Source organism: Peromyscus eremicus, chromosome 17 (assembly GCF_949786415.1).
Source record: "Peromyscus eremicus chromosome 17, PerEre_H2_v1, whole genome shotgun sequence".
Classification (NCBI taxonomy): domain Eukaryota; kingdom Metazoa; phylum Chordata; class Mammalia; order Rodentia; family Cricetidae; genus Peromyscus; species Peromyscus eremicus.
Genome location: NC_081433.1, coordinates 60,895,468 through 60,919,142, shown reverse-complemented (window position 1 = coordinate 60,919,142; position 23,675 = coordinate 60,895,468). Strand labels below are relative to the sequence as shown.

Genomic DNA, 23,675 nt, shown 5'->3' with positions numbered 1-23,675 from the left:
CGGGTCTTTATAAAGATTTGTCCTGTTGTGTGAGACAAGGTACCACCATGTAGCCAGGCTGGCCTGGAACTCGCAGAGATCCACCTGTCTCTGCCTCCCCAGTGCGGGGAATAAAGGTGTGAGCCGCTGAAGTGGTGCTGATGAGTGTTTTTTCTAGTCAGCTGATCTGAGCCAGGCTGGGTACTGCAGCCTGTGATTAAGCACCCAGGATACAGGGAGCAGGAGGATCATGAGTTCCAGGCCAGCCTGGGCTGCGTTGGGAACCCATATCTCAAAACACCAAGGACTTAGTGCCAGAGCATGTGCCAAGGCAGCCTGGGCTCTGGCTTCTGTTCTCAAGCACTGAGAGGCTGGGTCTGCAATTCAAGCCCATATAGAGACATGAGCCTCAGTTTCCTGGTCTGTCACAGGCTAAGGTTGCTCACCAGAAGTGCTCAGAGTAGCTAAAGGTCAGAGAGGTGGGGGTGGGGCACAGGGTCTCCTCCTTCCGACGGCCCGCAGTCCTTGCTCTGACAGCCCCTTGGCCGGGCTAAGTGGTTCTGGCTTGAGCGTGCCGTGCACAGGCCAAGGTGTGTGTCAGCCTTGGCCTGTGTAGCTGTGACTCACGCTGGGTGCTAGCCCAGACTGGGGAGGTGGCCCAGAACCTTGGCCTCACTCCACCTACCGCCTCCCAGAGACATGGCTCACAGTCCATGCCTACTTGTTTTGTTTTGTGTTTTCGTTTGTTTCTACACAGGGTCTCCCTATGTAGCCCAGGCTGGCCGGGAACTGTTTGTAGAGTCCTGGCCTAAAACTCACTGGCACCCTCCCATAAACTCCCAGGAAGTGTGATGACTGCCGTGGGCCCTAGAGGATTCCCGTGTGTCTTTTCATGCCCCACAGGGATGCCTCTAGAATATTTTTGTTCGTTTGTTTGTTTAAGATTTATTTATGTATTATGTGTACAGTGTTCTGTCTGCATGTATCCCTGCCCAGCAGAAGAGGGCCTCAGATCCCATTATAGATGGTTGTGAGCCACCATATGGTTGCTGGGAACTGAACTCAGGACCTCTGGAAGAGCAGCCAGTGCTCTTAACCTCTGAACCATCTCTCCAGCCCGCCTCTAGAATATCTTGCGGGCCCGGCAGATACTTCAGGGGGTGACAGACCTCCATCAGGATATGACAAGGGGAGAGGTTGGGGGTCACCTGTATGCTCGGAGCCCTAAGTTTTGGTATAGGTTGTAACCATCATGACAGCTCAGACCCTCCTGTCCTGCCAGGGGCCCAAGTCTGTGTTCTAGAACCTCCCTCCACTCTGCTGGGGATTGGTCGGAACTCAGCCGTGAGTCATAAAGACATTTGGGTACCAGGGTCCTGAGGCTGGCCAGTGGGGCTGGTGCCTTCAGCTCTGGGGACAGGTGAGTGGGTTGGTGGGGTGCCACTCATCTGTCACCCCGCTCTTGCCAAGAACATCTGGGTCCTCTGGGCTGTGGTAGCTCAGCCCGTCAGAGACAGTTTGGGGTCCCCCAAGCCTTGACGGTATTTTGTCTCTTGGGCACCAACCCTGGTGAGCCGAGATAAGATGTGCTTGCCCTGTGTGACTAACAGGGGAACACCGTTTCTCAGATGTGCTCACAACTGTCCCCAGCCTGCTGTGGTGCCCCTCCATTCCTCCTTCAACCCCCCACAGTCCTGTTTCTCAATTTCCTTCTTCTGTACCCTCACCAGGTCTTGGGTCGAATGGAGGTTTTTTGTGGTTGTTGTTTTTGTTTTTAAATAGGGTCTCGTGTAGCTCAGGCTAGCCTTGAACTCACTAGGAGAGGATGAGCATGATTTTTTTTATTCTCCTGCCTCCTGTGTGCTAGGCTGACAATCGTGCATTACCACCAATACCCAGCTTTGTAGCCCAAGCTGTCCTGGAACTGACAACAATCCTCCTGCCTCAGATACCCACATACCTGATTTTATGGGGTGCTAGAGATGGAACATGTAACCTCTCGCACTCTACCTGAGCGCCAGTCCACATGCTAGCTCGTGCTCCCCAGTTCTCAGGGTCTGACCCCGCTTCCTGTGCAGTGACATGCCCGTCACTGGCTGTGGTGACAATTACTGATTGTGAGCCTGCCCGCAGCCCCTCCCCGCATGCTGGGGTGTCACAGATGTCCTCCCACAGATGAGTGTTCTTTTGGATAAAGAGGGCAGTCTGGGTTGCAGGGTGCACAGAATGGAGGCTCAGCTGCTGACCCCATCCTGGCTCAGTGTTGAAGCCAGGGGTGTCTTGAGGGCCTGGGGGGCACCGTGACCACTCCAGGACTGAGGACACCCCTGGAACCTGACCCGAAGGTGAGGGCTGGTGGTCACCCTTGCTGACTGGACTCAGTGAGCCAGGCTCTGTCGTGGACCCTGTAGTGACCGTGGACAGGTAACTCCAATTTTTGGACTCAGTTTCTTTTCTTTTGCTTTCACCAGACAGGGTGCCATTATGTCAGCCAGGCTGGCCTCGAACTCACAGAAAGTTGCCTGCCTCTGCCTCCCTAGTTCAGGGATCAAAGGCGTGTGCTATCACATGCCTGGCACTTACTGTTTCTGGAGACAGGGTCTCACTGGCCTGTGGCTCACTGAGTCATCAAGGCAGGGTGGCCAGAGAGCCCTTGGGACCCTGCCTGTGCCTCCCAGCACTGGCTTTATAAACATAAGCCTCAACACCTGTTTGTTTTTTGAGACAGGGCTGTCTTTGAACTTGCTCTGTGGCCAAGGCTGGCCTCAGACTCACAGAGATCGGCTCGCCTCCACACACCCAACATTCACGCATGTTCTAATGAGATCAGGTGCTTGTGTGGTGAGCCTGGTGCTGGAATGCTGCTGTGCCCCAGCCCTGTCTGTCTGTCCTGATAATCATGAAGAGACCTTTTGAAGGCCCCTCTGCAGCTGGCATGGTGGTGCACATGGGAGAGCAGGTGGGCCTCAGTCCGCTGTCCCCAGCACCCACAGCAGGTGGGGCTCAGTTCGCTGTCCCCAGCACCCACGGCAGGTGGGCCTCAGTCCGCTGTCCCCAGCACCCACGGCAGGTGGGGCTCAGTCCGCTGTCCCCAGCACCCACGGCAGGTGGGGCTCAGTCCGCTGTCCCCAGCACCCACGGCAGGTGGGGCTCAGTCCGCTGTCCCCAGCACCCACGGCAGGTGGGGCTCAGTCCGCTGTCCCCAGCACCCACGGCAGGTGGGGCTCAGTCCGCTGTCCCCAGCACCCACGGCAGGTGGGGCTCAGTCCGCTGTCCCCAGCACCCACGGCAGGTGGGGCTCAGTCCGCTGTCCCCAGCGCCCACGGCAGGTGGGGCTCAGTCCGCTGTCCCCAGCACCCACAGCAGGTGGCTCAGTGCCTGTGACTTCAGCTCCAGGAGCTCTCTTCAGTCTTCCAAGGGCACCTGTGTGCACACAGCATCGTCTTAGTGTTTTTCTATGCTGTGATGAAACTCCATGCCCAAAGCAAATGGGGAAGGAAAGGGGTGTATTTGGCTTATACTTCCACATCTCTGTTCATCATGGAAGGAAGTCAGACAGGAGCTCACACAGGGCAGGAACCTGGAGGCAGGAGCTGATGCAGAGGCCAGGGAGGGGTGCTGCTTATGCTTCCCATGGCTTTCTTACAGCTCCCAGGCCCACCAGCCCAGGTGTGTCCCCGCTCCACCATCAATCACTAATGAAGAAAATGCCCACAGGCTCACCTCATAGGACATTTTCTCAGCTGAGGCTCCTGCCTCTCTGATGACTCCAGCTTGTGTCAAGTTGACATAAACTATCCAGATACATATATAAATAACACTAAAAATAATCTTTAATGAAATCAAATGATAAAACGGGCTGGAGAGACGACTCAGGATCTAAGACTGCTTTCCTAGAGAATCCACTTTGATTCCCAGCACCCACATAGGGGTTCACAGCCATCTCTAACTCCCACCCTGGGGATCCGACGCTCTCTTCTGGCATCCACAGGCATTGCATACACATAATGCATAGACATACACACAGAGAAAACATTCATATACATGAAATAAATTGTAAAAACTAAAAACGACAGAAGGCAGGGAGGCATGTGGGGATGGCTCTGCTCAAGAGCAATTGCTCCTCAGTCATGAAAACCAGCTTGGATCCCAGTGCCCAGAGAACAGCCTGAGCAAGTGCACGTGCCTGTAACTGAAGCACGCACACACGTCACACACGCACACTCACAGATACACATATAAAACAATATTTTAAAAAGATTATAGCCAGACGTGGTGGCGCACGCCTTTAATCCCAGCACTCGGGAGGCAGAGGCAGGCGGATCTCTGTGAGTTCGAGGCCAGCCTGGTCTACAGAGCGAGATCCAGGACGGCCAGGGCTACAGAGAGAAACTGTATCACGAAGAAAAATGAGTCAAACCCCTCCAGCTGCGACTGTGGATTAGTCGGCTGTGTCTTCAGCACCGCCGGGTCTCTGTCAGGTGTGGTGTGTCTGTTGACCCTTGGTCTTCTGATTGTGTCTCTTCTGTGGACACAGTCATGACAACCTGGGAGCTCTCGCCCTTGGCCTGGTGCATTTGTCTCGACTTATTTACATTCAACACGTCCAAGTCTTTGTGTTTAAAGTGCATATTTGGAGGGCTGGAGAGACGGCTCAGTAGTGAAGAGCACTTACTGCTCTTCCAGAGGATCCGGGTTCAATTCCCAGCACCCACGTGGCGTCTCACACCTGTCTGTAACTCCAAGATCTGACACCTTTACACAGACATACATGCAGGCAAAACACCAATGCACATAAAATACAAATAAATACATTTCAGCCATGTGGTGGAGATCCAGGACAGCTAAGGCTACACAGAGAAACCCTGTCTCAAAAACCAATAAATATATTTTTAAAAGGTGCATATTTGGTAGGAAAATTAAATTAGGATCATTTGACTATCATTTATCTATGTAGACAGGGTCTTATTCTGTAGCCCAGGCTGGCCTTAAACTTGCACCGATTCACCTGCCTTTGCCTCCCGGGTGTGGGTTAGGGGTGTGCTCCCAGGAGTAGTCTAGTTTTTTATTGTTCTGTTTTCCCTTTTTTATGTGCATAGGTACTTTACCTGCATGTATGTCTGTGTACCACATGTGTGTCTGGTGCCTGTTGAGGCCAGAAGAGGGCGTCGTATCTGCTGAGACTGGCGTTTCAGACGGTTGTGAATTGTCACGTGGGTGCTGGGAGCCGAACCCAGGTCCTCTGCAAGAGCCACAAGTGCCGCTAACCACTGAGCCCTCTCCAGCCCCTGACCTAATTTTTTTAATTGATGAGTATTAATTTGCGTGGGGGGTGCATGCGCCAGGAGTACATGCAGACGCAGATGACTTGCGGGAGCTGCTAACCTCCTCCCACTCAGGAGGTTCTGGGGCTTGAACTTGGGTCCGGCTTGGCCAGTTACTCCCACGCTGAGCCATCTTGCTGGTGTAGACTGCACTTCTGGCTGAATAGTGTGCTGAGTGTGTGTGCATGTGTGGCTGTTCTCACCCTTCTAGACAACAAAGACATGGACCCCTCCCCCGACCCGCATGTGTCCTCGGGACCCTCCTAATCCCTGTTATATGAATGTGCAGGTGTTAACTGCCGGGTGACACTGGCCTCCTCCCCAGGCACCCCCATCCTGCCTCCTCTCCTCTCCCTCCTCCCTGCTCCATCCTCCCTCCTCCCGTCGGTATTTCTGACAGAACCAGCCCAGAGTGCTGCTGTGCACATTTCTTGGAATGAAGAACTGAAGACGGCCTCCTCGTACAGGCTGACTTCCAAGATTACGCCTTCTCTGCTCCTTTTCCAACTCTATGACCTTCCAAGGTAAGGAGCTGGCTGGGCCTGCGGGGGGGCGGGGGGGCGGCCTCGGCCACATGTCACAGGGCCGAGGGCCGCTGGTGTTGTCCCCACTCTGCACCTGTCTGTCCACCCCCCCTCCCCCCGCCCACTCTCCACCTGTCTGTCTGTCCATCCCCCCCCACTCTCCACCTGTCTGTCTGTCCATCCCCCCCACTCTCCACCTGTCTGTCTGTCCACCCCCCCGCCCACTCTCCACCTGTCTGTCTGTCCATCCCCCCGCCCACTCTCCACCTGTCTGTCTGTCCACCCCCCCCGCCCACTCTCCACCCGTCTGTCTGTCCATCCCCCCGCCCACTCTCCACTCACCTGTCTGTCTGTCCACCCCCCCTGCCCACTCTCCACCTGTCTGTCTGTCCATCCCCCGCCCACTCTCCACCTGTCTGTCTGTCCACCCCCCCGCCCACTCTCCACCCACCCGTCTGTCTGTCCATCCCCCCCCCCGCCCACTCTCCACCTGTCTGTCTGTCCATCCCCCGCCCACTCTCCACCCGTCTGTCTGTCCATCCCCTTGCCCACTCTCCACCTGTCTGTCTGTCCATCCCCCCGCCCACTCTCCACCCACCTGTCTGTCCACCCCCCCGCCCACTCTCCACCTGTCTGTCTGTCCACCCCCCCCCCGCCCACTCTCCACCCATCTGTCTGTCCATCCCCCCCATCAAACCCCATCCTGTCACCCCCAGGCTCTGCCACTCGGCTCAGGAATGGCAGCGATGCAGCCGGCAACCCCACTCCAGCTCCCACACCTCGCGTCACCGGGTGGGCCGTGCCTCCCCCAGCCCCAGCAAACCCCTGCTCATCAGGAGAAAGCCGCCAAGCCGTACCCTCAGCCCCAGAGTGACTCCTGTCCACCCAAGGAGCCGGCAGCAGCGTCCTCACAGCAGGTGCCCCGCCTTCGGGCTGTGGTGGAGAGCCAGGCCTTCAAGAACATCCTGGTGGACGAAATGGACATGATGGTCTCGAGGGCGGCCACCGTCATCCAAGCCAACTGGAAGGGTTACCGGCTGCGGCAGAAGCTCATCTCGCAGATGACGGCGGCCAAGGCCATCCAGGAGGCCTGGCGTCGCTTCAGCACGCGCCGGCTGATGCGCTCCAACAAGATGACCTTAAAGAAAGCGAAGAGGGAGGAGGAGGACGACATCCCCTATCACCCCCCACAGCAGGTACGCTTTCATGCCCCAGAGGACCCGCCGCCAGTCATGGTGAGCAAGGAAACTCAGTTCCCGTCCAATGACAGCCTGGTCCCTTCACACACCACAGCAGCCCCAGGTCCCTGTATCAGCAGAGTCCACAAGGGTGGCCTCCTGCCACAGCAGCCTGTGACTGGCAGACCCACAGGTCCCAAGTATCCACCCTGCATGTTGACCAAGACTGTCAGGAGCTCCTGTCTCATCAGACACTTGGAAGGGGACAGTGTGAAGAGCAGGCACGTGGCTTCCAAGACCATCAGATTGGGGACCCCAGAGTCAGCAGCAGCGGGGAGATGTATCCAGGCCATCCATGGATCCATGAAGACCCAGACCCATGTCCACACTGAAGCATGTGTCCCTAAGGCCCCACCACATACGTATCCAGTCAACAAGACCCCTACCAAGGTGTGTCCAGTGGCTCCCGCCCCTAAGTCCCCAGCCACAGTGGCCACAGCACCCAAGAGTGTGCTACAGACATGCCCCACATCCCCAGCAACGGTCATGAAGATGCAGACGTGCCCCACATCCCCAGCAACGGTCATGAAGAACCAGCCAGTAACCTGCCCGACTTCCCAGGTGACCAGGCCCCTGGCTCACGTACGACCCAATCCTTCATTCTCTAGCACCGCACCGCATATGCGGTCTGTGGTCCCCACAGCCAGGGTACAGCCCCCAGGGTGTGCTGTGACCTCCACAATCAAGGCCTCACCACGCCCGAGGGTTCCCATCAGTAAGTGCCCACTACAGACTGGCCCTGGTCCCATGATGGCAAAGACTTCACCCCAGATGCGTCCAGTCACCAGAAGTCAACCTCAGCCATGTGCAGCATCTACTTCGTCCAAAACCTCCACCCAGGCGAGCTCCACAGTCAAGCCCTCACCTCAGACTCGCCTGGCGGCGATGATAACCAAGACTCCAGCTCAGATACGTTCCGTGGCTGCTGTGCTCAGGACCCTGTGTCTGGTCCCTACAGTGGCAGCCTCAGGTCCCAGGGGTCCACCCCAAACTCCAGTGGTTGCTGGCATTCCCAACACCCCATCCCAAGTCCACCTGAACAGCCAAAACACCAAGGTCGCCGTGAGCACCAAGCAGACCACCGCAGTGGTCAAGGTGGCCTCTCAGTCGTGCTTGGGCGAGGAGAAGGGCAGTTGTGGACCCCATGGACATCGAGACATTGTGGCTCCTAAACTTCCAGCCAAGTCTCCATCGGAAGCAGAAAAGATGAAGCCTGGGCCCCCGAGGGTACCCAAGAAGGAAGCAGCTCCCAAGACTAATGCGACCATTGTCACCAGGGCTCTGTCGTGGACAAGAGTGACAGAAGACAGGAACAAGCCCCTGACTCAGATCCAGCAGAAGGCGGAGGTTGTGAAGATCCACTCCAAGGTGTACATGCCGGAAGAGATGACTGTGACCCTGTCCCAGGCCCAGCTGGCTGTCCCCCTGACCACGGCCTCCTCTCAAGTCCAGCCACCCACCAGCCATCCCCGAGCCCCTCCGTCCTCACCGGTCTCTAAGGCTCTGTCACAGTCTCACCCGATATCCGGGCTGGCCACGGGCCTACTTGAGGGACGACGTCCACCCGTCGGTCCCTCTGCCGCCCCGTCCTCCTCGCCACTGGCCGCACACCTGATGTCACTCACGGCCCAGCTCCAACCTGCGAGCGAACAGACCAGACCTGTGTCAAGAGCTCACCCGGCTGCGTCATGTTCAGCCACAGCCTCCCCGAAAGCACGCTCCCCGGGGATGACCTTTGTCCCTCCTGAAGGATACCCAAACACATGTCCACTCACCCCCACTTCCCAGCACCACATGGCCTCTCACCCGACCAAAAGCTCACCGCAGCTGCGTCTACCTGCTGAGCATTCGAAAACCACGAACACCAAACCCGCCAAGGCCGCGTGCCAGGTCTGTCCGCCCACTAAACTCAGCAAGGCCCCGTCCCTGGCCCATCTCATCACATGTCTGGCCAAGGCCCCATCCCAGGCCCATCTGCCCATGGGGCTGGCGAAGACCCAGCCTCAGGCCGAGCTGGCCTCCGAAACGGCCAAGTGCCTCTTGGCTGCCCACCCTGCCACTGACCTCAGTAGCAAGACCCAGTCGCAGCCACTCCTAGGCACGACCAAGACACCTGTCCAGTTCTGGCAACATTTTGGGACACTTAACACCGGACCCCGTGCCAAGCCAGATGACAGGAACATGACCCAGCCCCCGCTCCATAGCCATGCACAAAACAAGGCCACGCAGAACCCACGCTCAGTGGCCACAGATATCCAAGGCATGCTGGTACCTCTGCTGACTCCCACTGGACCCCCTGTATGCAATGCAGAATCCTGGGGTGACCGTGGACAGACCCAGAACCCAGCACCACCCCCTGTGCCCAGCCAGGCAGTGTCCTGCCATGAAGACCTGGCAGCGTCCATTGCATCCCTGTGTGCAGACCTGGTGGCCATGCTAGGCTCCCCTGAGGACCTGCGGACACTCCTAGCCAAGACACTTTCTCAGGGGGAAGTAAGGACAGCGCTGAGCCAGGCTCTGTCCCGGGAAGTATTAGGGCCCTCTGTGGTCAAGGCCCTGCCTCAAGGCATGCTGGGAATGGCATTGATGAAGGTGTTGTCATGGGGTGAACTGGGCATCACCCTGTCCCGGGCCCTGTCCCGTGGTGAGCTGCGTCCGGAACTCAGCAAAGCCACACAGGGCAAGCTGGCTGAGGTCCTGTGCAAGGTCTTGACAGAGGACGAGAGGACCACGCTCAGCCAGGCTCTGTGCCAGGGTGAGCTGGGCGCTGTGTTCACTCAGTCCTTGGCCCAGATGGCCCAGAGAACGGGTGCCTTCCTCCCCAAGGCCACCTCGAAAATGGTGGGAAGCCGGATGACCGCGGCACCTGCCCCAGTGGAGGTGACTTGCAGCGGAAGCCTGTCGGTGGCGTGGGGACCTGCGCTGGGTCCCGTACGAGCACGGTGTAGCAAGGTCAGGCTACCATGGAAGGGCGGACAGGCCGATGGGATCCTGTGGGGTAAAGGGGATGGGGCCACCTTGGAGGGGTCACCCTGCTCGCCAGAGTCCCCCATAGGCTCCTTTTCTGGAGGGATGGTTACCAGCACTTACCAGTGTCCCCTACTCAAAGTACCCACACTGTCCCGGGAGAGGGGTTCAGGACTCTGTTCTGGTCTGTACCTGAAGCCATTGGATTTTGACCCCATGGCGTGTGGTGAGGGTCCCCATGTCCCCAAGCGATCTTCCCAACAGCCCCCTCCCTGTCCGTGTCAGCCCCTTGTTGCCAATGGTGTGGGCCCAAGCAGTAACCAGCCATCAGTGACCAGCAGCACAGCCCCGAGCTCCCGCCAGCAACCCCTGGCCAGCAGGGTGCCCCGCCCATGGGCGTCAGACCGAGAGGGCAACATGGAGGCCAGCAAACATTCGAGTGGCGTGGGCAGTGGGAAGTACCCCATGTTCCAGCAACCCACCGCCTGCCAGGGCGGTGCGTGCCAGTGTCCGAACCTGGGGGCACACAAGATGTCTCCCTGTGGCCATTGCTCTTCCATAGTCAAGAGTCGAACTCCATCACCGAAGCAGAATGTTAGGCAGGTCCTGCCATTGGGTCATAGACTGGCCGATAAGGAAATAGTCACCGTAGTGAGGACTATAGTAGATGAACAACACAGTGGCCAGTCATCGTCAGTGTACCTAGATCCTAAGCTGCAAAAGGTCTCCAGCACATCCACCCCCAAACAGGAAAGGCATCCCCAAGTACCCTTGACCCCATCCCATCCCCAGGGGCAGGCCACTGGCCACCACGTATCCCTTCTGGATGAGTTACTGGCCGCGTTCCCGCAACACCCAAAGATCGTGTTAGCTAAGAGCTATCCCAGGGGTTCAGTTGTCCACAGCCAGAACGGGGACTCTCACAGTTCCCTGCAGAGCGGCACCCCGGCCAGCGCCTCCACACCATCCAGCCTGACGCCTTCAGAAGTTCTGGGTGGTCGCGGGGAGGATGACTTGCAGGACTCCCAGCCAGTGTTGAAAAGCTCCAGGGAGGTGAGGCACAGGCCCCGGGGGCCGCTGGAAAGAACATGGCCAGCTGGTTCTCAGCACACGGTCCCCCAGTTCCAACGGCCACCCCTGGATCTTGGGCCCCTCCTCTTCCGGAGCACCAGCCTGGCCCTGAATGTCCACTGGGACTCGGATAGTGGATCTGACTACAGTACTGGAGACCTATCAGAGGGACTGTCCCAGGACACCACTGCACCCTGGCGTGGGGGGAGTCACCAGATCCACGCTAGAGACCTGCAGCTAAGGGGGGTCACTCAGCTGGATCCTACCCTACCCCAGGACATACTGGCTGATGGGAGAGCCCCAAGCCCTGGCCAGGCACCTAAAGCCAGTGAGGTATCACCATGCCTAAGTCAACCATTAGAGACCACAGGGCTGTGTCCAATCTCATCTCAGCCTGCAGGGTCCAGTACTGTGTCCCCAAGCCTGACCCAGCCATCCACGGACACTGGGGTAGCCCCAAGCCTGGCCCATCCATCTGTGGCCACTAGGGTGTTCCCAACTTTAGCCCAGCCATCTATGGATACTGGGGTATCCCCAACACTGACAGAACCATTGATGTATTATGGGTTACCTACAAATTTTAGTCAGCCATTTCTGTACTACAGAGGGTCCCCAATCTATACCCAGCCACATATGACCTCCGAGGTACCCTCAAACTTTACCCAGACCTCTGGTGCTGATGTGGTGGTCTTAGGCAAGCAGCCAGTGAGCCCTGGGTTAGCTTCAAGCCAGCCCCAGCTGTGTGCCACTACCCACGTGGCCCCAAGGGCCGCTCAGTCACCTGTGAACAGCTGGCCACCAGCTGGCTCCTCTCCCATGCCCCGACACGGTACAGGGCATCCAGACTCAATTCAGACATCTGTAGCCACTGGGGTGTCCCCAAACTTTTTCCAACCATTTGTGCCCTGCAGCATGCCATCAAATTTCACCCAGCCTTGTGTGGCCACGATTGTAACCTCAAACTTTGTGCAGCCCCCCATGTCCCACAGCGTGCCACCAAGCCTAGCCCAGCCTTTTGCGGTCAGTGTTATGTCCCCAACTCTGGCCCATGCATCTGTGGTCAACAGGGCACCCCCAAACCTCGGTCAGCCAACCACAGCCAGTGGTGTGGTTCCTGGAGTGCTCCAGGTGCCCCTGGCCAACAGGGTGTCCCCCAGTCTGAGATCCCCACTTGTGGCTCCCAGGGTCTGCCCTAATCCTGCCCAGGCATCTGTGGCCAGCTTGGGCACCCTGAGCCTGTTGCCACCCACTGTGGTGTGTGGCGTGGGTCGAGGGAGCAGCAAGCCGGCCTTTGGCCCGCAGCAGCCCGCACACCAGGACCAGGACCGCAGTACAGCTCAGAACCAGCTCTCCATGCTCAGCCTAGGTGGGTCCTGTCCGTGGGCGATGAGTAGGCTAGGCCAGCCATCCCTAGGAGTCTGTGACAGCCCAGGGGACAGACTCATGACAGGTACCAGGAGCCAGCCCAGCCCTCAGGATCCCACGGTCTACTCTGAGCTGACACAGGCCAGCAAGGGGCCCCCGGGTCCCGCAGCTCAGTCCATGGCGCCTGCAGAAGATGGTGGCTTGACCTTAGGGGCCAATGTCCCATGTCAGACATGGTTCAGAGGCATAGCCCCAGGGATGTCCCAGGGGCCCGTGCCTACTAGACTGTTTCTAAGTATGTGCCAGGGGGACAATCCACCCCCCATGGCTGCCTGGGCCTTGCCAGTGGATGCCCCCTGGACTCACGAACAGGCTGTTGTGACTACAGGTGTGGGCCAGGGCCCATGGCCAGCTGTGATGGCTGGTATGCAGGTCCCATCTGAATTCTTCCCAAACCAGCTGGGTACCAGCTTCCCGCAGACCTGTGCCTCTCTTCCTGTCACATTAGACCCCCAGCTCCTCTCTATGGCCACTATGGTCCCACCCAGTTGCCGATATGCAAGTATGGTCATTCCAGACACAGCATTGGGTGCTGTAGGTGGGGGTTTGGCCCAGGATTCTGTAAATGGAGAAGTGCCCTCGGCACTGGTCCCCAAGCCTGTGGTTGAAATCGAGAATCTCAACCTTTTTCAAGGATCTGTGATCAGAGGCGTAGGAAAGAGTGTCCCCCCAGAGTCCGTGGTGGATGGCGTGGCTCAGAGTGTCCCCCCAGAGTCCGTGGTGGATGGCGTGGCTCAGAGTGTCCCCCCAGAGTCCGTGGTGGATGGCGTGGCTCAGAGTGTCCCCCCAGAGTCCATGGTGGATGGCGTGGCTCAGAGTGTCCCTCTAGAGTCCATGGTGGATGGCGTGGCTCAGAGTGTCCCTCCAGAGTCCATGGTGGATGGCGTGGCTCAGAGTGTCCCTCTAGAGTCCATGGTGGATGGCGTGGCTCAGAGTGTCCCTCTAGAGTCCATGGTGGATGGCGTGGCTCAGAGTGTCCCTCCAGAGTCCATGGTGGATGGCGTGGCTCAGAGTGTCCCCCCAGAGTTTATGGTGGATGGCGTGGCTCAGAGTGTCCCCCCAGAGATTATGGTGGATGGTGTGGTCCAGAGTGTCTGCCCAGAGTTCATAGTGGATGGTGTGGCCCAGAGTGTCCCCACAGAGTCCATGGTATGTGTCAAGGCCCAGAACCTACCTCCAGAAACAGTGGTTAGTGGTGAGGTTCAGAGCTCCCATCAAGATTCTGTGGCCAGTGACATGGCCCTCGGCCTCCCTCCATGTTCTGTGGCCAGCGGCGTGGCCCCCTGTCACCCTCAAGAGATGGATGATAGGAGGGAGAAGCTGAGCCCAGCTGTAGAACCCTTGCCAAGTTCGCATCCCCTAGGCCCACGCCTGGGTTTTGTGGCCAGTGGGACAGTTCCTAGTATGCCTCTGGGTGCTGTGGCAAGTGGCGTGGCTCCAGGGTCCATGCTGGTAGGAATCAGTCCACGTCCCTATCAGGCAGCACTGTCTGGGGAACACTCCCGGGTCTCCTTCCTGGCACCCCATGTCACCAGCCTGGCCAGTGCCCACTCACCAGCCCCCGCAGTCCAGAGAGTGTCTCAGGATCAGCAACATTTGCCCACAGTTTTGTCAAGTACCTCACAGTTTAGTTCAGACCCTGGGCTGACAAAGCTCGTCGGTGTTGATAACCCGACCTTGCTGAAACCAAGACAAATCCACAACACAGTGTCCTCAGCACTGGAGCCTGGCATAGACCCTGTCAAATCTGAAGGTCTCGAAATCATCTCGTGGATGGGCCTTGGTGCCACGGGAGGTGAGTGTCATGAACGTGAGACCCTGGCAGCTGAAAATATTCTCAAAGACCAAGTGGCCTTGTTGGCAGAGGAGGCTTCCAGGCGAGCCAGAGGTATCACCCTCGTGCCTGTACAGGCCCCAAGTTTAGGTGAGCACCCCACAGCCCATAACATCACCCCTGTGCAGACCTTACCCTCAGAAAGCCCTGCTTCCGGGACCCCGAGCCTGCAGGAGGCCCCTGTGGCTGACCGTTCAAGCCAACCTCCAGCTTCTAATGCAGTCATGGGCCCACCACAGCTGAGTCCCAACACTGATGGGACAGCCAAGCTGCCTCCAGGGTCAGAGGTCAGCACAGGAAGCCCCAGCATTCTCCAGAGCTCAGGGAGGACTGATTCAGCACCTCTAACTAAAAATAGGGCTCCCAGTTTCTCCCAGATGGGAGAACCTCAGAACCACACCAAGAGTAACCACCGAGAACCCCTCACTGCTAAAAATTCCCACCGCTCCATTCAGAGTAGCCTTGTCTCAGAACTTCTAGAAGGTTCCATGGACAGACTGGTACCCTTCAGTAGTCCACTGAAGAAGAAATCTCAGGACTCATTGGACAGTTACAAGTGGTCCTCGGGTACACCCATGGTGGGCATCACTCCCGTCATCCACTTGGGAGATGGGAGGGGACAGAAAACAGCCTCCGGAGTTCAAGGGGTGTCTCTGGCCCTTGAGTCATCACCCCTTCTTGGTGAGGCTGCCCACGACACCAGACACACTGGCCAGCCAAGAACAATGCTTACCCTCACCACACACCCAGGCCAGAGGCCGCCTTGTGTCACAGGACCTGGAGTTAGCTATGACGTGGGTTCCCTGGTCCCCACCACAACCCATGACCAAAACGTTCGGTATGTCACCAGCTCTGAGATTGGCTATGACGGGAGCTCCCCAATCCCCACTGCCCCTCACAGCCACCAACATCAGCACGTCACAGCTCCCAAAACTAGTTTGGATGAGGGTACCCAGAGAGTCCCCACCATGCTTTATGGCCACAGACTTCAATATATCACAATGCCTAAAACAAGCCTTGATGGGAGTTCCTGGGTCCCCACCACACCCCATCTTGTTACACACCCTAAAACTGGCCATAATAAGATATCCCCACCCCCCACTGTACCCCAGGGCCCTGTGGATGCCGGCCCGGCTGCTGGCCAGTCATGGAATTCCAAAGTCCCCAGCGTATCGGTCAGAGCCACAGCACATGCTGGGGTACCCCGAGGCACATGGCATCCCAGCAGGGGCCACAGGCCCTGGGAGCCCTCAGGGGCAGAGGCAGCGCTGGACCACAAGCCCTCGGCTGAGCTGCTGGTATCAGTGCGTGCCATGGAGAAGGTTGTCGTCCAGGCCATCATCACCATCCAGGCGTGTGCACGTGGTTATTTGGTGCGTCGCACTGTGAAGGTGTGGCATCAGTGGGCCACCATCATCCAAGCGACATGGCGTGGCTACCGTGTGCGACGGAACCTGGCAAGGCTGCTCAGGGCCACCACCATCATCCAGGCTGCCTGGCGTGGCTACTGCACTCGCCGGGCCCTGGCCCACCAGGTGTTGCTCCCTACCATGTGGCCGGGGCACGGTGGCAGAGCCCAGGGGAACTCTGACACCAGGAACAGCTCCGAACACCGCTGCTTTCTGTCCTGTCAGCCCGATGTCTGCAGCCTCTGCCTGGCCCTGGGTCCCCGGGCAGAGAGTCCGCCCAGTGTTGTGATGCTCGTGGGGTCCCAGCCACGCACCTGCCATGTGTGTGGCCACACACTGTCTACTCGCGTGGTGCAAGGCTTTGGCCAGGGCGTCTCAGTCCAGTCCGGCTCGCATTGGGCGTCGGTGCCCCGGCCGCCGCCGCCGCATCCCCTGCTCAGCCAGCAGCACAGAGCAGCCACCCTCATCCAGGCAGCCTGGAAGGGCCACAGGACCCGCCGTCAGATCAGCCAGCAACAGTCTGCAGCCAAGACGGTCCAGGCCACGTGGAGGGGACATTATACCCGCAGCTGCCTCACCACGGATGCACTCTTGGGAACAGGAAGCCCGTGGGCCAACTCCAGGGACACTTCACGCCGTACCTCGAGGGCTTACTCTTTGCATTGGCCTGGTGTCTAGGCCCCTGGCTGTGGGCAGAGGCACCATGGTGGCCTTGTGGCCCCATGGGTCTCGTGAATAAAGAGCGCTACAGCCCACCTCTGGTCACGTCTTGAATTAAGAGACAAGGGGAAGTCTAGATCACGCCAGCGGTAATGAGTCCCAACGGCTCCAGCCCGTGTGGGATCTGTAGCCAGGGTTGGAGAGCCTTATTGTTCAGGGGCCACAGGTCACTAGCGTGAAATCTTGTGTGTCACAGGGCTAATGACATGAAGTGTCTGGGGCTAGTGAGATGACGCAGCTGGGAAAGGTGCCTGTGTGTTTGATCATTGGGACCCACATAATAAGGAAACTGACTACCACAATTTGTCTTCTGACTTCCCCGAGCGCACACACACACACACACACACACACACACACAGCACACATTTATATACACACACACACACATAGCACACATTCATACACACACACACACACACACACACACCTGCGTCTGGCTGGGTGTGGTGGTATCTGTCATCTCAGCATTGGGTGGCTGAGGCAGGAGACTCACCAGGAGTTTTCGGCCAGCCTGGGCTACATGGTGAGACCTTATCTCAAAACCAAAGATGAACAACAAAGTGAGAGCCGGCCCGGCAGCCCACCCTCGGCTGGAGAGTACGAGAGTACCTCCTCCCGAAAACGCTGGGAGGTTCCATGGGAGACGAAGGCATTGCCGGCCCCGCTTGGGGGAGCCTGGCAGCCAGAGACCGTATTCCTCTCTGGCTTGGGGCAGCCATACAGGGATGTCCCCAGCGACCACACAGGGGTGTCCCCAGAAACCACACAGGGGTGTCCCCAGCGACCACACAGGGGTGTCTCCAAGTGGCCACACAGGAGTGTCCCCAACGACCACACAGGGGTGTCCCCAAGTGGCCACACAGGGGTGTCCCCAAGTGGCCATACAGGGGTGTCCCCAAGTGGCCACACAGGGGTGTCCCCAAGTGGCCATACAGGGGTGTCCCCAGTGACCACACAGGAGTGTCCCCAAGTGGCCATACAGGGGTGTCCCCAAGTGGCCATACAGGGGTGTCCCCAGCGGCCACACAGGGGTGTCCCCAGCGGCCACACAGGGGTGTCCCCAAGTGGCCATACAAGGGTGTCCCCAAGTGGCCACACAGGGGTGTCCCCAGCGGCCACGCGCCGGTGTCCCCGAGGGCAGCGTGGGAACGAACCGGCGCCCTGCGCTCCCGCGCTCGCCGGCAGGGGGCGCGCGCGGGCGGGCGGGCGGGCGGGCGGGCGGGCCGCGGCTGGGCGCGCACCTGCAGCCTGGGCGGTCCGCAGGAATGGCGGGTTCCCGACTGCTGCCCCTGGCGCTCGCCCTGCTGCTGCTAGTGAGACCCGGCGACTCCTCTGCCGTCCTGGTATTCTCAGGTAAGCTGGTGGAGGGAAATGGCGTGGCTCCGGGGGACCGCGGGGCTGGGGACACCGAGCTCAGACCCTTCTCTCCCCTTCCCTCCCAGACACCAGCAGGGCTGTACCAACCCCTCAGGGCCACCTGAGCTGGGACAGAGGCCAGGGACCTCCCCGACACTTCGGGGCCCCATCCAGCAGTGGAGAGGACACACACACACTCCCCTGATGGTGGGAAGGGCCAGGGGTGGAGAAGTTCGGGGCGCCCGACTTAATTCCCTCCGTCTGTTCCTGAAGACAGTTGAGTTTATTGTAGAGGACGGTTTCATTCCCAAAGTCCCACATTTATCCCTGGAAGCCCAGGCTGGCTCCAGCCCGTGAACGACCGTATCAGGGCTGACTGACATGGCCTGGCACCTCCAGCCTTCCATCTTGGAGACCGGGGGAAGCCCAGTGCCAGGCACACTGCCCAAAGCACCTCTACTCTCCTTTCTAGTTTCCAGTAAATCACGAGGACCTGCTCAGTGCCAGGTACTTAGTAGGGTTGGTGTTTGCCACACCTCCTCTTTCCAGACTCACTTTCAGCTCACTTAGGACCTTAATTTACTCCCAAGTTCTGGTTTGGCTTGGGGTCCACTACGTCGGTACCTGAGTCCGCTTCACTTCCCCAGAAATTTCTCAGTGTGGACTCACATTCCTAGATTCCTTTGCTGAAGGGCCTGGGAGACTGAGGTGTGGGAGGGGTCGGCTGGACATACCCTCCCTGCACTCAGGGTCAGCACCTAGATGTTATTTCCTCATATCTGCTGTGTGGGGCGAGGCTAGGAGGAAGCAGAGCGCTCACCCCGGCAGAAAGGACAAGGGAGGGGCAAAGCGGCCAATGAGTGACCTTGTGCCCCGCACACCTGGTTGGAGCCACCTGGACCTGGGAAGGAAGTCATGGCGGGAGGTAGACCAGGAACTATTTCCACAGCCTCTGAACTCCTGTAGGGATGGGATGTGAAACCGGGGAGCCTGGAGGGACAGTGAGTCAGACACCCGAATCCTGGGATTGGCAGAGGCTGGGGTGTGGCTCAATGGTAGAGCGTGTGGCCAGTGTTTGGGGCAGAGTTCAAATCTTAGTCTAATTCAGGGCTCCCCAGTTCTCAGGGCTCTTGAAACCTCTGGACAGGGCTGGTACCTGCTCCCCGGGGCAGAGCTGAGTAATGCTTCAACTTTCTGAGACTCAGTTTCCCTCTTCTGGGAAGTGTGACAGATGATCAGTACCTGAGTCGTAACAGGTAGCACTCTAGCCCAGATCTGAGCGTCAGGCAGGGTTGTCTTAGGTGTCCAGAGCATTTGCAAGCTCAGCTCAGAGCGCTGTTGTTAGCCAAAGGTAAGAAAGCAAGTCCTTGACGTGCTGGGCAGGGCTGAGATCAAAGTGAGCGCCTCCCACCCTCCTGCCTGCTGCCCAAGCTTCATACACACACACACACACACACACACACACACACACACCCATCTTTTTTTTCAGGTGTTGCTTTTACAGTATTCTGGGAGAGCACAGTAGCACAGGATTCCACCTCAACTCCAGAGCCAACACCTGCTCCCTCCACCTCAAGTCCAGAGCCAACATCTGCCCCCTCCACCTCAAGTCCAGAGCCAACATCTGCCCCCTCCACCTCAAGTCCAGAGCCAACATCTGCCCCCTCCACCTCAAGTCCAGAGCCAACATCTGCCCCCTCCACCTCAAGTCCAGAGCCAACATCTGCCCCCTCCACCTCAAGTCCAGAGACATCGCCTGCCCCCTCCACCTCAAGTCCAGAGACATCGCCTGCCCCCTCATCCCCCACTCCAGACTCCAGCTCCACAGGTACAAACCCAGGCTCAGTCTCCCCAGAGCCAGAAACAGCCTCTCTCCCCAGCTCTGGCTCTCCAGGTTCTGAGCTGAGCACCATGCCCCAGTCCACGAACTCGGTTCTGCAAGGGTCACCCACCGTGTTCAGTCCTGGCCAGGGTAAGTGTGAGGATTGGGGGTGTGGGCTGGAACCTGACTGCAGTTCTGGCACCAGTCAGCAGGGGGCGACACAGCCCCGGGAGTGTGTGGCCGGCGTCAACCCACAAGCCACCTTACCCCACTGTCTGTGCCCTTGTTAACCTGCTGGCGTGTGCTGGCTCCTGAGGACGCAGCTATGTGCAAGAAAGACAGGTTGCTTTATCTAGTTGTAGCTGTGTGCAGGGCCCAGTGCCGTATTCCTGACACCAGGAGGAGGTGGCAGCGGGATTACCTCAAGTTTGAGACCAACCTGGGCCACATGGTGGGTCCCATATTAAAAAAAGAAAAAAAGCAAATAAAAAAATCCACATGCAGTTATATACTTGCTTATAAAATAACAACATAGGCCCGGGAGTGTGGCTCAGGGGTGGAGCCCCGCCTAGAATCCCCCAGTGAGGGCCTGGGGGCGTGGCTCAGGGGTGGAGCCCCGCCTAGAATCCCCAGTGAGGGCCTGGGGGCGTGGCTCAGGGGTGGAGCCCCGCCTAGAATCCCCAGTGAGGGGCTGGGGGTGTGGCTCAGGGGTGGAGCCCCGCCTAGAATCCCCAGTGAGGGGCTGTGGGCGTGGCTCAGGGGTGGAGCCCCGCCTAGAATCCCCAGTGAGGGGCTGGGGGTGTGGCTCAGGGTGGAGCCCCGCCTAGAATCCCCAGTGAGGGGCTGTGGGCGTGGCTCAGGGGTGGAGCCCCGCCTAGAATCCCCCAGTGAGGGGCTGGGGGCGTGGCTCAGGGGTGGAGCCTAGAATCCCCAGTGAGGGGCTGGGGGTGTGGCTCAGGGGTGGAGCCCCGCCTAGAATCCCCAGTGAGGGGCTGGGGGCATGGCTCAGGGGTGGAGCCCCGCCTAGAATCCCCAGTGAGGGGCTGGGGGTGTGGCTCAGGGTGGAGCCCCGCCTAGAATCCCCAGTGAGGGGCTGGGGGCGTGGCTCAGGGGTGGAGCCCCGCCTAGAATCCCCAGTGAGGGGCTGGGGGCGTGGCTCAGGGGTGGAGCCCCGCCTAGAATCCCCAGTGAGGGGCTGGGGGCGTGGCTCTGGCCAGGGCTGACCCCTTCCTCTCCCCAGATGCAGGCAGCCTGTGGATCTCCACATCACACAGGAACCCGGGCGTGGTGATTGCCGTGTGTCTGCTTGTGTCTGTCTTGCTCATTGGCTCTGCGTTCACTGCCGTCAGACGCTGTAATCGAGATGTGCCAGCTTTTCATAATCTGGATACAGTATCCATGGTGAGATGGGTGTCCTCAGGGTCGGGCAGCTGTCTTCCCATTAGACGTTCCCCTGCGGTGCTTAATGCTGACATGTGTGTTCCTCTTCTAGGGCAGTGTGAGCCAGAGGCTGCCATTTGCAGACCGCCTACAATCCTGACTGTCAGAGGCCTAGAGATGAGTTGGGGGTAACGCCTGGGAAAAGCAGTCGCTGGAAAAGTCCCACTGTGCTGACCTGGGGATATGCCTGCGGCAGGAGGATGGCTTGAGCCCAGGAGTTTCAGGCCAGTTTGGCCCACACATCTAGTACTCAACTCAAAAAATCAAGTCAATCCAGGGGTGATGGAGCATGTCTGTCATCCCAGAACTTGGGAGGTAAAGAGAGGAGGACCAGGTGTTCAAGTCCACCCTGGGCTACATAGGGGGTTTGAGCCAGCCTGGGCTACATGAGACTGTCTTAAAAAAGGAAAGTAATTGAGGGGGCTGGAGAGATGGCTCATCAGTTAAGAGCACTGGCTGCTCTTCCAGAGCAGAGTTTGGTTCTCAGCACCCACATGGCAGCTCACAGCCATGTGCGACTCCAATTCCCGGGGACCCGACGCCCCCTTTCTGCCTCTACAGTCACGAGACTGGCAGGTGATAGATACACAGACATACTTGCAGGCAAAACACATAAAAACATGAATAAGTAAATAAATGAAGTCCTTGGTATTCATGGGTGCTTCCTGAGCTATGATTCATGTGACCAGTAGTGACTAAGCATCTGTACCAGAGTCACCCTGGTGACCCTGTGTCTGCTCTCGGGGTGACAGCTGGAGATGGGCGTGCACTTCAGAGGGAGCCACGGGGCAGGAGGCAGGGTGCTCTTCTCACCCCAAGGGCTTGTGTGACCCAGTGTCCTGGCAGGACAGAGGCCACTCTCTCAGGATGACCCAAACCTAATGGGAAGCAGCTGGGGAACGCCACAAACCCAAATCACTGTAGGAGGCTCACACCGTGTGAGCAGAGGCCCTGTGGCAGGAGAGGCCCACACCGTGTGAGCAGAGGCCCTGTGGCAGGAGAGGCCCACACAGTAGAGCAGAGGCCCTGTGGCAGGAGAGGCCCACACAGTGTGAGCAGAGGCCCTGTGGTAGGAGAGGCCCACACAGTGTGAGCAGAGGCCCTGTGGCAGGAGAGGCCCACACCGTGTGAGCAGAGGCCCTGTGGTAGGAGAGGCCCACACAGTTGAGCAGAGGCCCTGTGGCAGGAGAGGCCCACACAGTAGAGCAGAGGCCCTGTGGCAGGAGAGGCCCACACAGTAGAGCAGAGGCCCTGTGGTAGGAGAGGCCCACACAGTACGTACAAAGGCCCTGTGGTAGGAGAGGCCCACACAGTAGAGCAGAGGCCCTGTGGCAGGAGAGGCCCACACAGTACGTACAAAGGCCCTGTGGTAGGAGAGGCCCACACAGTAGAGCAGAGGCCCTGTGGTAGGAGAGACCCACACAGTACGTACAAAGGCCCTGTGGCAGGAGAGGCCCACACAGTGTGAGCAGAGGCCCTGTGGTAGGAGAGGCCCACACAGTAGAGCAGAGGCCCTGTGGCAGGAGAGGCCCACACCGTGTGAGCAGAGGCCCTGTGGCAGGAGAGGCCCACACAGTAGAGCAGAGGCCCTGTGGCAGGAGAGGCCCACACAGTGTGAGCAGAGGCCCTGTGGTAGGAGAGGCCCACACAGTGTGAGCAGAGGCCCTGTGGTAGGAGAGGCGTGGACTTGTTGAACATTGAAGAACACAAGAGCCAATTGGGTGTGAAGGGAAGGAGAAGGATTTTTCCAGCAAGCCTCAAAACCTTGGGGCAGGAGGTGCCAATGGCCTGCGCAAAGGTCGGGGGCAGACAGTGCTGGCTGCCTCAGATCCTCTGCCCATCCCCTCCTGCGGTGGCTTGGGCTTGTGGCCGGGGACCCTCCAGATAGCCAGCTTTTCCGAGCCACCACTGGTGTCTCCAGCAGAGGGTGAGTGACCCAGGACCTGCCCTTCACTGTGGTGGGGGGTCTCCCTGGCTGCTGTGAGGTCCCTTGTCGTAGGTGGTGTGAGGACCTGTGGCCAGTCTGTGGAGGGTGGGGTGAAATATTGTTTCAGAGCCACAGACGAGAGTGGCCACAGTCCTCTTCCAGCCCCAGCTCCCTGGGTTCCCCACTTCTGGCTGCAGCTCTAATTTGTGGATAAAATTTGACCAGAGAAGATCATTAAGCACCTGGAGCAGCACAGCATAGTGGAATAGCTTTCCTAGAGCCTTGAGGGGCCTTGGTTGGTGCATTACCCCCCAAATACCAAGGTAACGTGGTCTCAGTCTCAGGCTATTTCTGTCCTGTGTCATGTAAATACATTAACAATTAAACCTTCTGCCTGGCCATGCACCACTACCCCCACTACCCCCACACTCTGTCTCCACTTCCTGTGTTCACACACGGGGTCACACACTTGGTCACACATGGGCACTCACACACCTTCCGGCCCTGTGGTCACCCCGCCCTACCCCCTCCTCCAATCCTGAGGGTGCCGCCTGGCTCAGCTCGGGTCTGGTGCTGAGTTAAAGGACTCTGCGGGGAACGGACGGACGGGGCGCCTCCTGCTCCTGAGGAAGTCACAGA

General features: G+C 58.6%; 2 protein-coding genes across 3 annotated transcripts; both read left to right on the top strand.

Annotated features, from left to right (window-relative positions):
• The first annotated feature begins 1,329 nt into the window (after positions 1-1,329).
• On the top strand, positions 1,330-16,526 carry Iqcn (IQ motif containing N). 2 transcript variants are annotated; one of them, XM_059244943.1, is made up of 4 exons: positions 1,330-1,399; positions 5,704-5,827; positions 6,544-10,017; positions 15,475-16,526. In XM_059244943.1, exons 3-4 carry the CDS (start codon positions 6,565-6,567, stop codon positions 16,447-16,449), a joined length of 4,428 nt encoding a protein of 1,475 aa, XP_059100926.1. In that variant the 5' UTR covers positions 1,330-1,399; positions 5,704-5,827; positions 6,544-6,564; the 3' UTR covers positions 16,450-16,526. The 2 variants fall into 2 exon arrangements, with proteins under 2 accessions (XP_059100926.1, XP_059100927.1); XM_059244944.1 differs by lacking the exon at positions 1,330-1,399 and adding an exon at positions 2,170-2,403.
• A 1,230-nt stretch (positions 16,527-17,756) lies between these two features.
• On the top strand, positions 17,757-21,728 carry Cist1 (colon, intestine and stomach enriched 1). The gene is made up of 4 exons (XM_059244494.1): positions 17,757-17,844; positions 19,529-19,819; positions 20,910-21,070; positions 21,162-21,728. Exons 1-4 carry the CDS (start codon positions 17,757-17,759, stop codon positions 21,207-21,209), a joined length of 588 nt encoding a protein of 195 aa, XP_059100477.1. The 3' UTR covers positions 21,210-21,728.
• Positions 21,729-23,675: the final 1,947 nt, after the last annotated feature.